The sequence below is a fragment of the Impatiens glandulifera genome, chromosome 4, assembly GCF_907164915.1.
Source record: "Impatiens glandulifera chromosome 4, dImpGla2.1, whole genome shotgun sequence".
Lineage (NCBI taxonomy): Eukaryota > Viridiplantae > Streptophyta > Magnoliopsida > Ericales > Balsaminaceae > Impatiens > Impatiens glandulifera.
The window spans coordinates 42560833-42578351 of record NC_061865.1 but is presented as its reverse complement, the minus strand read 5'-3'; the positions used below and the strand labels follow the sequence as shown (position 1 = coordinate 42578351).

Here is a 17519-nt window from a genome sequence, read left to right as displayed (position 1 = left end):
CTAGGAGTCTCGGTCCTAGGTCAGACATCTCAGTCTTAAGTCCAAATTATATCGGTCCTAGGTGAGAATCCTCGGTCGGATTTCTCGATCCTTGCTCAAGAACATCGGTACTAGGTCTCGGTCCTAACTTAAGAACAACGGTCATAGGTCACGGTTCTAACTTATTTTTAACGATCATTGGTCTTTGTCTGGACCAAGGATCCTCGGTCGGATCTCTTGGTCCTAGAATAACAAGCCTCAGTCCTCAGAAAAACAAGGATTCAATTTTTTTATTCATTTTTTTAGCTCTAATTCTTTGATCTAAGAACTTGGGTAGTTTCACAAAGCTCCTAGGAACAAGTTCATCATCATCTCAAGGTATGGATCGACCTGTTCATGATCAATTTGTTCAAAATAGTTTGTGATAAAAAAAATCTGGTTTTTTATTTTAAGGTTGTTTTGAAGTGAAATGAGCTATCCAATAGCTTCCTTATAACACATATACTTGATTGGTACCAAAACAAGACCACTACCTGTTCGTTTAGACCAATTCAAGAAATCAAAATTTTCAATTTGTTTTGAAAATTTTAATTGTGATAAAAAAAATGATCGTGATAGATCAAACATAATTCAAATAGTTTCTCAACATCATTACAATCATGTTGGGAATCTTTTTGGGTTATGATTCGATCGAATTAACCCAAGAATAGAAAACCCGTTTTTTTGAGTTTTGAAATTTAAATTTGGGTTTTTTTTATTTAGATCGATTGATCGGTTCTATCATATCCATATAGTTTATAAATCATCTAGGGATGAATTCTCAACCATAAAACACCATAAACAACAAACATTAATTTGAAATATAAAATTTTCAAATTCAAACTTTGAATATGAATTAGAGGTTGATTGGAACCTTACCAAGGATTGTAGAACACTCTTTGATCCTTAGAGAAGCTTTCTAGATGCACAGATCCAAGCTTAAAGGCCTTAAACAAAAAAAAATCGAAAAATCCGAAGCATTCAAGCTTTTATGGCGGATTTCAATATTCTTTGATTTGAGACTTCTATGTTTATAGGTTGGCTTCGGAATGACTTCAAAGGAGGTATTTATACTATCATAAAGTCGGTTGAAGCTTCTAGTGGCTTGAATTAGCCAAAAGTCATTAATGATTTTTGACTGTTCTTAGTTGGCAGTCACCAGAATAGGTCGTGACAAGGCCTATTCTTGTAGGGAGAATGATCATCATCGTAGCGTGATCATTTTAGGCTTTTAATCAGCTAAAATGGTGGACTAATGGAGGAGTTCCACTTTGACTTGAAGATCAAAGGCGGTTGTTCTTATCCACTCCGACGTCGTGATAAAGAAGACAATCGCAGGGTGAAATGACGTTGTTTTGATGTTGAGGCGCGTTCCGTCTTGACGTTGTGGCGTTTGAGCGGTCTGTTAGTGTTTCAGGTAATAGTCGTCTCCTAATCCAATGTGGCCCCGGGCGCGCGTCTCCTCGGCTACAATCGATTACGCGGAGCTCTCTTGGGCATTGGATGCATTTCTAGAGTTCATCCAATGGACGCGGCTTCAACTGTAACGAATTAATCTATTTTCGGCTACACGCGATTACAACTTTTTGTTTTTTTAACCTTAAAGATTTATTTTAAAATTATTTTTCTTTCCCCTTTTTTATTTTAATTTTGATATTTTTAAATATTAAAATAAATATAGCAAATATTTTACCAATTTTACCAAATTTTTAATTTTAATTTTTTTTTATATATTTTTAGGATTTAAATAAATAATCTCTTTAGATGAAATGGATACAACAATTCATCAAAATTATTTATTTTTATTCTTTAATTTTTCTAAAATTATTTTGAGATATTATGAGTATAACATTTATCTAGAATAATTATTTTTATTTTTATTTTGGCCTTAACCCTTAAATAATTTGATTAATTAACACATTAATTAATTCTAATTTATTGTTTTAAATAAGTTTTTAATTAATTATTTTTATTTTTTTATTTAAAATAATTTAAAATAATTATTTTAATATTATAAATTAGATGGTAGATTTTTAGTGTTTATAATATCTTATTGTATTAAAATTTTATATTATGGACAAAGTAAGTGATGAAAATAAAATAATAAAAAATTAAAAACAATTTTCCTAAGATTATTTATGATTATTAGAATAAAATGATAGAAATAACAAAGTGTTATGGTTAATAATTTTGAGAATAAAATTTTGGAATCATTTTTAAATCTTTGGAAATGAACAAAAATCTACCAAAAGTGTTGGATTTATAAATTTATTCTCAGCTTTATGGTACATTTTTTTGCCTTTCCTTTTTTTAACTAAACTTATTAACAAAGTTATCAATAATCCGCCTTCAACCTCCTGGCCTATTCCTTTCTACTCAAACATTGAAGAAAGGAAAGGAATGGAATTGCACCCAAGCTTAGGTTCAGATCCAATCATCGATGACAAATAAGTTGCTCACCATTATTCCACAATCTCCCTTCTCTTCCTAAGGCGATTCTCATGTGTTGTTCAAATCGAGCTTGTACATTCCTCTACCATCGCGTTAGATATTCAAATCCAACTATTTAATAGAGTAAGATATTTTTTGAGTGATTATCTTATAAATATGTGGTTCTTTTATTTTTAGGTGTGAATGAATATTTTGTTGAGTGTGCTAAGTTTAATAAATTGAAGTTTGTGATGATTTTTGTATGACAAACGTATGAAGTTTTTATTTTATTTTAACTCATAAACTAATTTATCTTTATTGTATTGTAAAAGATACTCACACATATTCCTATTAATGGTAGAAGAAATAAAATAATTCAAAATATTTGAATTATAACATTATTGATGGGTTCATTGTTGTAAATGTTATGTTGTACCCAATGTTGTTTCTATGTTTGCATATATGTTACGTCAATCTTAAAATTGTATAAGATTAGGGGTGAGTCAGTATGGTATATCAAAATCTTGTATTTATATCGTATATTGTATCGACATTTTCGGTATATGAAAAATCATATATTTACCGTACCGTAATTTTGGTATACCGAAATCTCAGTATGATACAAGTAACATATCGATCATACCGATATATCGATATTTCGATACGGTATCAGTATTATATCATTAATATATATTTTTAATTGAAGATAATAGTTGTCTTGAGAGTTAGTCTCTTTTAAAAAAAAAAATATGAGTTTGTTTAAATTAGAGATAAAGTAAATATTTTAAGAGTAGTATCCAATATATTTAAAAAAAATAAATAAATTTGTTAAAATAAAAGAGAGATGATAAATATTTTGAGACTTATAGCTCAAATCTATTCTGAAAAGGAAATGAATTTGCAAAATATTGTAAATCTATTTTCCAAAATTAAAATTTAGATATTTATAATTTGATAAGTAATTATTTATTATTAGTATTATATATTTTTTATTTATAAATATTATTTTGGTAATGAAATTTAAAAAAAATTCGTATCGATAGTACCTATAATTTCAGTATCGATATCATATCTTCCCATTATTTTTAGTATATTGAAAAAGTTGATATTTAACGATACGGTAATTTCAATATACCACATATCGATAATTTTTTTCTCCCTAATAAAAATATTATATTTATTTTAAGGGTAAACTTCATATTCGTTGTATTTGTATTTTCAAAAATTTTACAAACCAAACAATAATATTGGAATAACTAAAGAATAAATAAAGAAAATGAAGAAAAATTAGATGATAAAAATGAAGAAAAATTAAAGGAAACATTTAGAATTAGGAGATGGAAGCAATAACAAAATTAGAAGATTAAAGTGATAGAAAAACAGTGAAGTAAAGTAAAGAAGAGACTATGAAAATAGTTCGAAGCAACTCATACAAAGTTAAAACCAATGAATGGACAGATAAATGTAAAGCAGCCAAATAAGTGATGATGCGATGTAAATATAATCGCTGAGATTCGTGGAATGCATATTGAGATTTGATAAACGCAGATTTGAGTTTATATAGTAGAGTAGCAGTAGCCAAAAAGAAAGCTCACAATAAAATCCGAATTTTAAAACTGCAGGCCTAATATGTTTTTGTTGTTTGTTAATGTAATCTATGTTTGTTTGTTTTCACTCAGATATTTTGAGATCGTTGTTTGTCATCCTTTAATTTAATTAAAGCTTGAGACTGTTTAACAAATAAATATATATATTAAATGAATAAATCAATTTCAATTCGAGTTTATTATCAAACTGATTCCTATTCGGATTCCAGCATCCAAACTAAACATATTAGTAGATAATTTTCCAATAAAATAGTTATATTTTAGTTTGAGTAACCCATAAAATAATAGTTTTAAATAATTAATTGGAAATTTTATACAATGAATTAAAAACCAAAGAAGCTGTAATAATTCAAAATCAAACGAGCTTGCGGTTGCCCTAAAATTAGTGCCTAGGGTTCCTTTCTTCTCATTCCCATATAAAGGCTCTCTCTTTGCCCCCTCTCTTTTAGGTCTACCAGTTTTCATTCGTTGTGTTTTTTGATCGTTTACTCTCACTAGTTTACAAGGTATCTTCCAACCTCCCCTCTCTCTATATCTCTTCAACTCCACTCATCTACAACTCTGTTCAGCTTTCGAATTTTCGATCTGTACCCAGTCTCCGTTTTACTTGAATTTCATCCTTGCTTTTGTTTGATCGGAAGAAACCCTGCTTCTATTTTTCTGTTTTAGTTTCATCGACATATCGGTCAGCGAAGTCCTGTTTCAATTTATTATTGTTTCGGTGTGTTTGAATATGAAAACACAGATAACTCAGGCTGTCGTTTTGGATTATTTTAGGTGGTACATGTTTGTTAAGGATTCTATTCCATGTTTTTCTACATATGCGGTATATGGGTTTATGTAGATCTTTGAATATGATTTATGTATTTTCATAATTGACTTAGTTTCTCCTTATTAGGATTTTGTATTTTTACTCAGACTCATTATTAGGTACTTGATTCAATATTTGCAACTTTAGATATGTACAACAATAGTTGATATACTGTTTATTGAATCCCCTTAGTAGTCTTTCTTTCCTGTAGAATCGAGATTGAATTGTGTGCTGGTCCTCCTTATTTTAGAGATATATGTACTTTTGCTGCAATTTCTTGCAGTACATCACTCAATTATTTTGTCTATGGCCTGGATGTTGATTCTGTTCAATACCCTTTTTGGAATCCAGTGTAAATTATACTACTAGTCTTGATAACAGAAGTCTTGACTTATTATTATTCACTTACATATGATATGATGATTTAGCTAATCTTTACTAAGCTTTTTCAAATTTGTTGATTGCTTCCATTAAACTTTTGATGCATTTAACTTTATGGTAATTCTACTATCTTCAATATGTATTAGGAACAGGTCAGTGATTGTCATGTCTCTTCTGTATGACCTTGCTTGTTTTTAGATAATCCTACTATATGTTGTCTTTCAAACTCGTTTACGAGAATGAATATGTAGTCTTTTTTAAAAGGCTACATTTGATATCTTTAAATGCCTCGCCTGATCATTTGACTATGTACTTGCAAGTTCAAGTTTGTGTTCTGTTTTCTGGTCTTCCTTTGCTAATATTCTTGAAGCATAAACTGATGAATCTCTATATTCTTTTTCTGTGACGCTACTGATGCAATACAATATTTTTTGTGTTTATTGCTTATTTTGAATACTCTGTTTTCCAGAGTTTTAGCAGATTGACCTGCAATTTGCAGTTAGCAAAAGTGGAGTGTGTCACGATAGTAGCTTCTTTTATGTCTGAACGGGCTCTCTTTTTAACATTGATTGGATTGCTTGGAGAGTATTGCCCTACGTTCAGAAAAAAAGTTGCAGATTTTTCAGATTTCTGCATGCACCTTGAGCTGTTTGAGAAGTCGAGTTCTCAAAATTATTGGCAGCCCTTTTCGATTCCAGGAATTTCATTTGAAAGAGAACACTAGTGTCTGCATTCTGATAAATTAAAAAAGTTGTCAACAAAGATGGCTCTACAAAACATTGGTGCTGGAAACAAGGATGATGCCTTCTATCGGTATAAAATGCCAAGGATGATAACTAAGATTGAGGGCAGAGGAAATGGCATCAAGACTAACATTGTCAATATGGTTGATATTGCAAAGGCCCTTAGTAGACCTGCTTCTTATACCACAAAGTATTTTGGGTGTGAGCTTGGAGCCCAATCCAAATTCGAGGAGAAGACGGGAACCTCTCATGTGAATGGTGCTCATGAAACTTCCAAGCTTGCAGGTCTTCTAGAGAATTTCATAAAGAAATATGTCCAGTGTTATGGGTGTGGGAATCCCGAGACTGAGATAATAATCACAAAGACACAGATGATCACTCTGAAATGTGCTGCTTGTGGGTTTCTTTCTGATGTTGATATGAGGGACAAACTTAACACATTCATCTTAAAGAATCCTCCTGAGCAGAAAAAGGGAAGTGGTAAGGACAAGAAGGCGATGAGGAGAGCTGAGAAGGAACGTCTCAAGGAAGGTGAAGCAGCTGATGAAGAGCTAAAGAAACTGAAGAAAGACGCAACGAAAAAGAAAGGTTTGGTCAAAACCTCTCCTCAAGGCATCCAAGGAGATGAAACCGAGGCTTCTGCTTCTGCAGTGGTAGAAGATGAGGATGATAACGATGATGAAGGTGATGACGTGGAATGGCAGACCGACACTTCGGCGGAGGCTGCTCGTCAAAGAATTCAAGAACAGCTCAGTGCTGTTACTGCCGGCATGGTTATGATTTCAACCAATGAAGAGAAGCCAAAATCAGCAGCTAATGGTAGGAAGCTGGTGAGTTCAATTAATGAATATCTTAAGAAAGATTCAACTGCAACTCAGTTTAAATCATTTGTTGAATCATTACCCGATAAGCCTAAGGATATAATGGATGCCCTTTTTGAATCTCTGTTTGGTGGAGTGGGGAAAGGGTCTCTCTCGAAAGAGGTTGTTAAGAAGAAGAACTATCTTGCAGCTGTGTGTGGTCTTGTTGATGAAGAAGAGGAAGGATCTCAGCAGATGCTCCTCCTTGAAGCCATTGAAACCTTTTGTGGAAAGACAAGTAGGGATGCTGTGAAAGAGGTGGCTCTTGTACTTAAGGCGCTTTATGATATTGACGTGTTGGAGGAAGAATATGTTGTGAAGTGGTATGAGAAGGGCATAGCTGGAAGCAACAAAGGTGCTCAAATTTGGAAGAATGTTAAGCCCTTTGTTGAGTGGCTCCAAAGCGCTGAATCCGAAAGTGAAGAAGAATGAATTTTTATAGGAATCGAGGTTTTGTGGGACATACTTTGAAACAAGCACACTATTTCCAATTGGAGTCTTTTCATTTTTTTGTTGTGGGGTTGAGGGGGTGAAGTAAGAACTACATTTATAAGCGGTCTATTAATTTCATGATTTCTGCATTGGTTTTTGTCAACTTGATGGTTAATTATGCTAATAACCTTGAATGTAATGACCTAAATTTGTAGGTTGTCTATGACAATATGTGACCTTGAATGTAATGAATGCATTTTTTTAAATTTGTTGTAGAGCCCCGGTTCTGAGATAATGAGGTTATTTAAGATAATAATTACAAATTTTCTTAAAATATTTAGTTAATTTGTCAAAGTTTAAGACATTATTTTATAAAATATAAAATTATTATTTAAATACTAAATTTTAAGTATTTAATATAAAATAATTAAATAAAAAATATTTTTGTTTTAATTATTCAATATCTAAATTGATAATATCTAAAAATAAATAAAAATAAAAACAAAAAATAATAGTATTATACTCTTATATATTAATTAATAAATTTAATATATTAAATTATATAATTAGATGAATGTAATTTAATATATTAAATATTGAATAAAAAATTAATTAAAATATTAATACTTTTAACTCAAATATTTTATAATTAATTTATAATTTATTAACTTAAATTAGTCCTAAAAACTTGATACGATATCATATTATATTATATTATATAATATAGAAATTATATATATATTATATTTATTTTTTTAGATTGGACAAATAAAATTTTATTTTATAATTAGTTGATTAATATTATATCTAATAACATTTTCTTCTCATTTAAAATCAATTTTTTAATATGGAGAATCTGGTATGAACATGATCAAAAGAAAGAGGTGTGCTGTGTGAAATAATAGATGAAAAACATAAACGTCAAATTTTTAAATTCATTTATAAAAAGTGAAAGAGAATTTTTTCACCTAAGTTTGTTTTAAATATTATTTTATTTAAAAACATAATAAATTAATTAGACAAATTAAAATAATAAGTTAAAATAATACAATTAACGTTTTTTCAGTTAAAAAAAGTCACAAATAGTTAAAATTTTGATTTTTCGACTTAATTAAGGTTCGAACTTTATTTGATAATCAAAATTCAAGTTTTAAATAGTAATTGAGGCTTAAATAAATTGATAATATATTAAATTTAGTGATAAATAATTTTATATGATCTAAGTCTCACTAATTTCAAAAGCTTAACTACTATTTTTCTAATAAATCAAATTTTCATCAAGTTTTATAATTACTCATCTATTTAAGAAATGATATAATTCTACCATTCTAAAAGAGTTACTCATCTATTTAAGAAATGATATAATTCTACCATTCTAAAAGAGTTAATTTTGCTTGTCTTTAAACTTCTTACCACCGCCATCATAATGGATGTCACATGAGATTTAACAGACTTATGGTAAAAAAACCAGTGAGATTATAAGAATGATAAAATGAGGATATCTTCCAAAAGTGGTGAATCATCTTGAAAGCTTTCCAATTCTACAAGTGATCAACAAACTTATCCACCCCACAATATATACCTTTTAATGAAAACCGATGTGCATCCTCATAATACAAGTGTCCGCTAAAGCGGATCTGCTTTATTGTAACGAATTAATGCAGTGAAACGCTAGCAATATAAATATGAAAACTACATGGTTTCAGTACAGCAGTGAAAAATTTAACAAGCAAAGGAAAGAACCTAGACTTTAGGTTCAACTACGATTTTATTATTTTACTTTTGTTGATTCTGATTATCGGATCTTCTAAGAACAGTTATGAAAAAAAAATGTTGAAAAAACTGGGAATAACAATAATATTGGTTAAAAAGGAAAGTCTTATGAGTTTAAGTGTTATATATCAACCTTTATAAACAATCCTTATAAATAAGTAAATTAGTCTAGAAACCCTAAAATACTTATACATATAAACCCAGACTCATTAATAATTAAATAAGCCTTAATTGTATAAAAGACAATAAAGACTCACAATTTTCAATTTGCTGACAATCAATGCTTAGACTCACAATCTCCTCCGTAAGCTTGATTTGGTTCGAGATTTTACACGCCGAGCAGTTCTCGCATTTCCGTGAATTTGACTCTTGCTAGCGCCTTGGTGAGAATGTATGCACGTTTCTCTCTAGTGCTTACGATCTCTACGATGATTTGTCGGTTCTCGACACATTCACGAATGAAATGGAATCGGGTGTCAATATGTTTGTTGCGTCTATGAAACACCGGGTTCTTCAATAATATTATTGCGGACTTGTTGTCGACATAGAGGGTTACCGGCCTCGACTCACATCCGAGCACCTCGCTCAACAAGTTTCTCAGACAAAGTCCTTGACACAACGTTACAGTAGCTGCCATAAACTCCGCCTCATATAAAGATAAAGCAACAGTTTGCTGCTTTTGAGATTGTCAGGTGATCAGATTCCCGTTGAGATAAAATATCATCCCTCCTGTGCTTTTTCTGTCGTCTGTGTCACCAACTAGATCACCGTCAGTAAAACCAACGAGTTCATTAACTTATCGTCCTCTTCTTAACTAAATCCCAAAGCTCGTCGTTCTCTTCACGTAACGAAGAATGTGTTTACTACTTATTGGTGTAGAGTGGTAGGGTGCTCCATGTATCGACTCACTATGCCAACTACATAAGAGATATTGGGTCGAGTGTGCATCAAGTACCCGAGACACCCGATGATACACCTATACTACTTCGGATCCATTAAGCTTCCTTCCACATCATTTCCGAGCTGCAACTTTGCTTCCATCAAATACTTGCTAGAGTTGCAATCCTCCATTGCAAACTGTTTCAAAACCTTCTTCTCATAAGTTGCTTGCTTCACCTTAATGTTATCTTTCTTCTGGTCCACCTCGATACCAAGATAGTACGAGAGTAGCCCGCGATCACTCATCTCGAACTCCTTCATCATTTGTTTTTTTAAGTCCTCAACACCATTGTTGCTTATTCCTGTCACGATCAAGTCGTCGACGTATACACCAACAATGAGTACTTCTTCTCCATGGTTTCTTGTGTACAGAACCTGCTCTTGAGAACATTTCACGAAGTCGAGACTCATCATTCTCTTGTTGAGGCAAGTGTTCCACTCCCTTGGTTCTTGACGTAGTCCGTAGAGATTGTATAACTTGTACACCTTGTGCTCTTTATTTTAGATGATGAAGCCTTTAGGTTGAGCGACATAGACTTCTTCTTCAATATCTCCATTGAAAATGTTGATTTGATACCCAAGTGGTGAATCTCTCATCCACGGTGAGATGCGATGCCAAGAATTAACATGACTATATCAAGTGCAAATGTCTCCTCAAAGTCAATGCATTGCTTCTGCACGTAGTCTTTTTCTACCAATCTCACTCTGTGTTTGAGCATGTTGTCTTCGCTGTCTTTTTTCAACTTGACAACCCACTTTAACTAGATGGTCTTGTGACCAGGTGGTAAATCGGTGAGATCACATGTCTTGTTCTTCCTTATGGACTCGAGCTTTTTCTTCATGGACTCATTCCACGGCTCTTCGACTGCCACCTCATGATATGTTGTTGGCTCATCGGTGGTGAGAAACAACAATTCATCACGATCCATCTCTAACAGTGGTTCCTCCGCATAAACATCTCATAGGATTCCAAACTCCACGGAATTTTGTACGAGCTTATTGATGTCGTTGCACCACTCCCACTTTTTCTCTTCCTCGAACACACCATCTCTACTCACACATATTTTCCAACAAGATAGATCTATGCGTCTTGCTTCCATCTTCGAACTTCACATTTCTAGTGATTTTCTCGTCAAGCTCATTGATCTTCTCTCAAGGACCATCATATGGTTTCTTTCTCCATTGTCAAGGTACCACACGTTGGTGTGATTACACTCATCGCCACTTGCGAGGAGTTTCTCCATGACTTTCTCTTCATTGAGCAACACCACCTCTAGTTCTTCCTTGGACGGTTATTGCACAAACACTTTAAGGTTTATCTCCTTGTCTTCGGGAAAAATATTTGTCACTTTCTTAGCAAAAATTAATGTTAGCTCCTCATCATAGAAGCTAGTAAAGTTTGCCTCATCGTCTTTGGGAAAAACATTTGTCACTACCTCAACAAACATTAATGATGGTTCTTCGTCATAGAAGCTAGTGAGGTTTGCCTCATTGTTAGACATTTTGTTAGGGAGCTAAGACACGTAGTGCCCATACTTTTGACAAGCGTAACACTACATTGTGTTCTTGTTTTTTTGGAGCTTGGTGTCTTCTTGTCGAGGTGAGCTTTCTGCACTACTTCTCTCTCAACATTACTCTTTTCCTCGACCTCGGTTATCTCCATCGTTGTTGCTGCAACTCTATGATCCAGAAGAAAAATTGGCTTCTCCATTTTTTTTCATTCGTGAAATCCATTCATCATGCGTGATTATTAGGTACTCCTCCTCTTGGTCTCCGTAGTCGCGAAGTCTCTCCTCATGGACTTTGAGATGACCGATTATCTCCTCGACGATCATATTCTTGAGGTCACCAAATTGCTCAATTGATGTAACAATCTGCATGTATATTTGTGGTACGACTCTAAGGAACTTCTTGACGACGAAGATCTCCTCCACCTTCTCTCCCAACGAACGGATATCATTCACGATGGATGTCAATTTCATGGAGAAATCATCCATTAATTCCCCATTCTTCATGAAAAACATCTCGAATTGTATCTTCAAGGTTTGCATTTTTGCTTCATTAACTCTCTCCAATCCAACATACATCGTCTTTAGTATCTCCCACGCTAGCTTGGCAGAATCCTTCTCTACCACCATAAGAAGGACGTCCTTGGGGATCGCTTGATAGATAGCGGTGTGAGTCATTCTATCCTTCCATTCTTCTATCTCGTCGAGCATCATGACTTCCCACACTCTTTGTTCTTATAAGTTTACCCGCTTCTTTAACACCCACACCAAGTAGTTACTCTTTATGAGTAACGGATATGATAGTGTCACGTTCCCTTCACTTTCGATCTTCATTGCCGCCGCATCTCTAGTTGATCTTATCGACGACATGCTCTTGATCAGATAGGCTCTGATACCAAATGTTGGTTCTAATTATCGGATCTTCTAAAAACAGTTATGAAGAAATAAAACGTTGGAAAAACAAAGAAGGATAATAATATTTGTTAAAGAGGAAAAGTATTAAGAGTCCTAGAACCCTAATATACTTATACATACAAGCCCAAACCCGCTAATAATTAATTAATCCCTAATTGCATAAAAGAAAATAAAGACCCATAACTTTCAATTTGCTGACAATCAATGCTTAAACTCACAAATTGTATTTTATGCATGATTGCAACACAACCTAGTTTGAACTAATCCTAATACATTTGTTCTTTCGGTTAATCTTCATCAAAATCATTAAAATAAGAATGTGTCAAGTCGATAATTAAAATGATCAAATAATATTAAGTACTTAAAGATTAAGCTAAAACATAAATATTATGAAGGAACGGTTGAGTTGCCTTGAATTATTTGATACAAAGAAAGTGAATATTGAACAAATGAAAATTATATATTTTAGTGTATAATTTTGATATAAGGAAATGCGATTAATATAAAAAGAAATCTGATATTTTGTTATGGTAATACATTTAGGAAAATATTATACAAATATTTTTGAAACTTTTGGACAGACCTATTTGAGGCTTATTTAAATGTGTAAGTGTACACTTTAGAAAGATAAAGTCTTTTCTTTAAGAGCATCACTTTCAGACCCGTTATGTATCTATTAGTGTTTTAGGGGACCGAGTGTTATATAAACTCGTACCATAACCCTATATTGTCATGCTGTAATTTCTGTTATGATCTTCTCAATAATATTCTCTCTTCTAATAGACATACTCAAATTTATCTTAGTGAACCACGCTAAATTTATGTTTTTTTTTATTGTTTACACCATCTCTTGCATTCCGTTCTAACAAACCGGTATTAGAGATTACAGTAGTAAGTATTAAGATCCATAAGTTCACACGGATAAATAAATTCAGTTTATGGTAGATGAAGATGCGAGATTTACTAAAATAAAAGGGTTTATGTGGATCGTTGAAGTTGTCGGCATGAGCATAAATAATTGTTTATATGGTCATTCTGGTGGAGAAGGAATATTTAACATTATGGTTGTGTGTTACAAATGATGACATCATCGAGATCTTAGAGGAGAAGAATGTTGATTTGTTATGGTTGAAGTTAGAGATCCTTTACATGACAAAATCGATCACCAATAAGTTTCTTCTGAAGTAATGCATGCTCAACCTACGAATGAAGGAAGATACAATGAGTCTGGAAGACTTCATGCCTACCCTTGATTCAAGGGATCTTTGCCATAAGGCGGTTGGTACAACTGCAAACAATCAAGTCACTAAGTTGTTTAGGAGAAGTAATGGGCGAGGAAAAAAGAATAAGTACAACAAGTCGTATACTTAAAAGGATCATAAGTCAAATGATGCCAAATTAATTACATCAAAGAGTTTTCTTCGTCTAAGTTTGATTAGTTCTACAAGGATTCATGGATTACTCGTCATCACACAATCATACTAGTAGGGGAATTTATTTTAAAATGCATTCATAACTTTTGAATTAGCAATGTGTTTTAATTCCTTCGTCTCAAAGCTAGTCATGCATTCATGAATTGTGAAATTGAAACACCATAGTTCACACTAGAACATGGTTTCAAGACATGCATTAATCATCGGAATACCACCAAAGCCATACCCACATTTTCTTGGTCCATACCACCTTCCATCAAGGAAAATCATGAGTATTCTCAATCTACATTGAGGAACTATTCCCCATTCGATGATCTTTCATAACGACCGATATTTCTAAGGCAATGTATTCGAGCACTTGGAAGAATTCAAGATGGATTATCACAAATCTTTTCCATATATAACTCAAACCAATGGAGCGGTTGAAGATGCGAACAAGAACGTGATCTCCATCTTAATGAAAACCACGCAAACATACAAGGATTGACATGAAAAGCTTTTTTTATACTTTGTGGGGTTATCGAACGACCACATGAACGTCTATATTAGAAACTCCTTATTCATTGGTCTATGGTATTAAGGTAGTTCCACCCATTAAGATTGAGCTACATACCCTTAGGGTACTCTTGGAGAGCCACATCATTGAATAAGATTGGCTTAGATCTAGATACGATCAACTATCTCTCATAAAAGACAAGAAGCTTGATGCCTTGTCTAAAACACAAGCATATCAATGACGCATGTTGAAAGCTTTCAACAAGAAGGGAAAGTCTCGAAATCTAATAGCTAATACCTAGTCCTTCGCAAAACCTGAGAACTTCAAGATCGAAGAGGGAAGTTTCTACCGCAATAGGAAGGACCCTACATCATCAAACAAGTTTTCTTCGGAGAGTTGTACGTCTAGCCTTTATGGACGGTGAACAATTTTCTGCTCCATATAATCTTGATACACTTAAGAAATATTATTTTTGAACATTGAAAAGTGAAACCCATAAAGTCGGACATCCCTTTCATGCCATTGTTGCATCTTGTCCTTTGACATGGCTATTAGAGACACTTTCTCCATCAGATTGTAGTACAGATTCACAAAGACACCTAGCTTACACTAGGGGAATTCTATAGAAATACTTTGCATCTTCTAGCCCAATCACTAAGGATTTTTTTCTAGTAAGTCACATTCTTGTGCGAGATTCTTGATCATTCTAGGAATGCCCTAAAGAGGGATGCACAATGCTTTTCGATCACGTTGTCAATAACATTTCTCCAATATGTATTGCTTGGACAATTTAAGACATCAATTCAAACTAAAGGTATCCACCAAAAGTTGCATCAATCAACTTCAAATGGTATCCTTTAGCTTAGTTTCCAGAATTTATTTTGTCGTTTCATGTCTAAAATTCAGCGAGCCTTCTAATTCTTTATAGGATCATTGCGAGCTTCATATCCTTTAGTCTCCACACTAAGTATACACTTTTTACGGATTATTTGTCAAACCCTTAAACATACCGAGGATCATTTTTAGAAAACTGCATGTGCGATAAATATCTCATCCATCAACCTATTAAGGATTTTCTCCAGTGGATCAGGAATCAAGACACTAGTCCATACTAAGAGAATTTTAGTGGGAAAACTATCTAGTCGTTCAGCCCAATTGCTAGAGATGTTTTCCCATCATGTCAAATTCTAAATACATGAAGAATCTAATTTCATACTAAGAGCTTTGGAACATAATGTATCTTGTCTTCTAGTCATTACACAAAGGATAAGTTTCCATAGATCATTTATCAGATCCTTAGTCTACACTAGGGGCATTTTGTGTCGAGAATTGCATCCAACCTTGTTAGGTGATACTCATTAGCCCAGTTGCTAATGATATTTATGTATTCATGTTGTTTTGGACTCTTGATATATTCCATATCATGAGTATGTTGAAATACTTATCTTAAATACTTTAGCTTTGAACACTAATGTAATACTTTTGAGCTTGCCCCTGAAACCCTTCAGCATCGCTAAGGTAGAAGCCTCAAAACTTGTCTGAAATCCTTTAACTTCAAACGCTAAGGTAGTTCTTTTGAGCTTTTCATGAAATACTTCAGCATCTCTAAGGTCGAAACCTCAAAACATGTCCGAAATCCTTCAACTTCGAACGCTGAGGTAGTCATTTTGAGTTTGCCATTGAACCTTTCAGAATCGCTAAGGTCAAAGCCTCAAAACCTATCTGAAATCCTTCATCATCGAATACTAATGTAGTCCTTTTTAGCTTTCCTTGAAAACCTTCAGCATTGCTAAGGTAGAAGGATCAAGACTCGTCTAAACTCCTTCAGCTAGCATCGCTAAGATAATCCTTTTGGCTATCACACTTTTCAATCTCCTCAATCGAACTACACGAGGACTTGATTCCTTGGTTTTAGGGATATGTATGCAACCTCCTAGTAGATTCGGTCCCTTCTGTCCAAATTTCCCATTCATATGAAAGAAAGCCCAAGACCCTAGTCCATACTAAGGGAAATTTTTCAAGAAATGCATGAACATGATTTGCATCACATGCCTCATTCATTTGATCAAAAGTGTATTTCATATCATCACACGAATCATAGTTATCGTCTAATGATTATTTATAAATGTTTAAAACCCTTAAGTTTAATGAAATTAATAATTAATGAAAAAATTAAGCAAAGAAATTAAGTCTAATATAAACTAAACTAAGTAAACATTCTTAGCACTAACCAAAAAAATTAATTTACTAAATATTATGAATAAAAGACTTAGTTATTTGAGCATTTTAAAATTATGTATTATTCTTATAAATAGCATGTATTCCGTGCATTTGCACGAGTAATAATATAAAAAATCGTGAAAAAAATATTACAGTAAAAATTTTATGGGCGGGTCAACCCACAATCCGACCCAAGTATCCATTTACTCTCACATATATCCAAATTAAGCACAGCTCTCGACCCGGCAATCCAGACACTTTAAAAATTAAGCATCAATATATATAGATTACTTTAAACATATTTTTTTTTCGATTTAAGTTTATATATTTATTTTATAAGAAATGATTAGGGAAGAGAATTTGGAGTAGAGAACGAGGGAGAATACCATGACACAATTCGAATGGCTGAAAAAATAAAATAATTTATCTATTTTCTCACCCTTTTCATTTTTCTAATAATAAGGTCCACGTCACTCCCTTTTTCAAATTTTCTATCCTATCCCCTTATTTTATCTATCATTTTGAAAACCAAGACCAAGGACAAGAAGACATTTTGACAAATATAGTGAAACGGAAGTGGATGATATATACCATAGTGTATATATGATTGATAACTATATAGGTGCTATAATTAAAAACTTTCTTTCTATTCAAGCTCAGGTAGGAGGAAGTTTGAGCAAATTAAAATATGAAGAAGGTGAGCTCGATATGCTTATGCGTCGATTATTTTAATAACGAGAACAAGAGATTCGTCTCTAAACATTGTTTTAACATTTTAATTTTTACTAAATTTCTATATTTATAAAATGCTTAATTTTTTTAATTAATGAGAACTAGCATGACACCCCATTGACATGACATTCTGTTTCAACTCAACGTGTTTTCAAATGAAATCAAATCAGCGACATTTTAGTCTCTTAAGCCGAATCTTATCACTAAACTACGTAGTTTGG

The 17519-nt window shown here is 32.9% G+C and overlaps 1 protein-coding gene across 1 annotated transcript; it reads left to right on the top strand.

Annotated features, from left to right (window-relative positions):
• Positions 1 to 4439: 4439 nt before the first annotated feature.
• LOC124933525 (probable eukaryotic translation initiation factor 5-2) lies at positions 4440 to 7439 on the top strand. The gene is made up of 2 exons (XM_047473940.1): positions 4440 to 4561; positions 5717 to 7439. Exon 2 carries the CDS (start codon positions 6011 to 6013, stop codon positions 7280 to 7282), a length of 1272 nt encoding a protein of 423 aa, XP_047329896.1. The 5' UTR covers positions 4440 to 4561; positions 5717 to 6010; the 3' UTR covers positions 7283 to 7439.
• The last annotated feature ends 10080 nt before the right edge of the window (positions 7440 to 17519 follow it).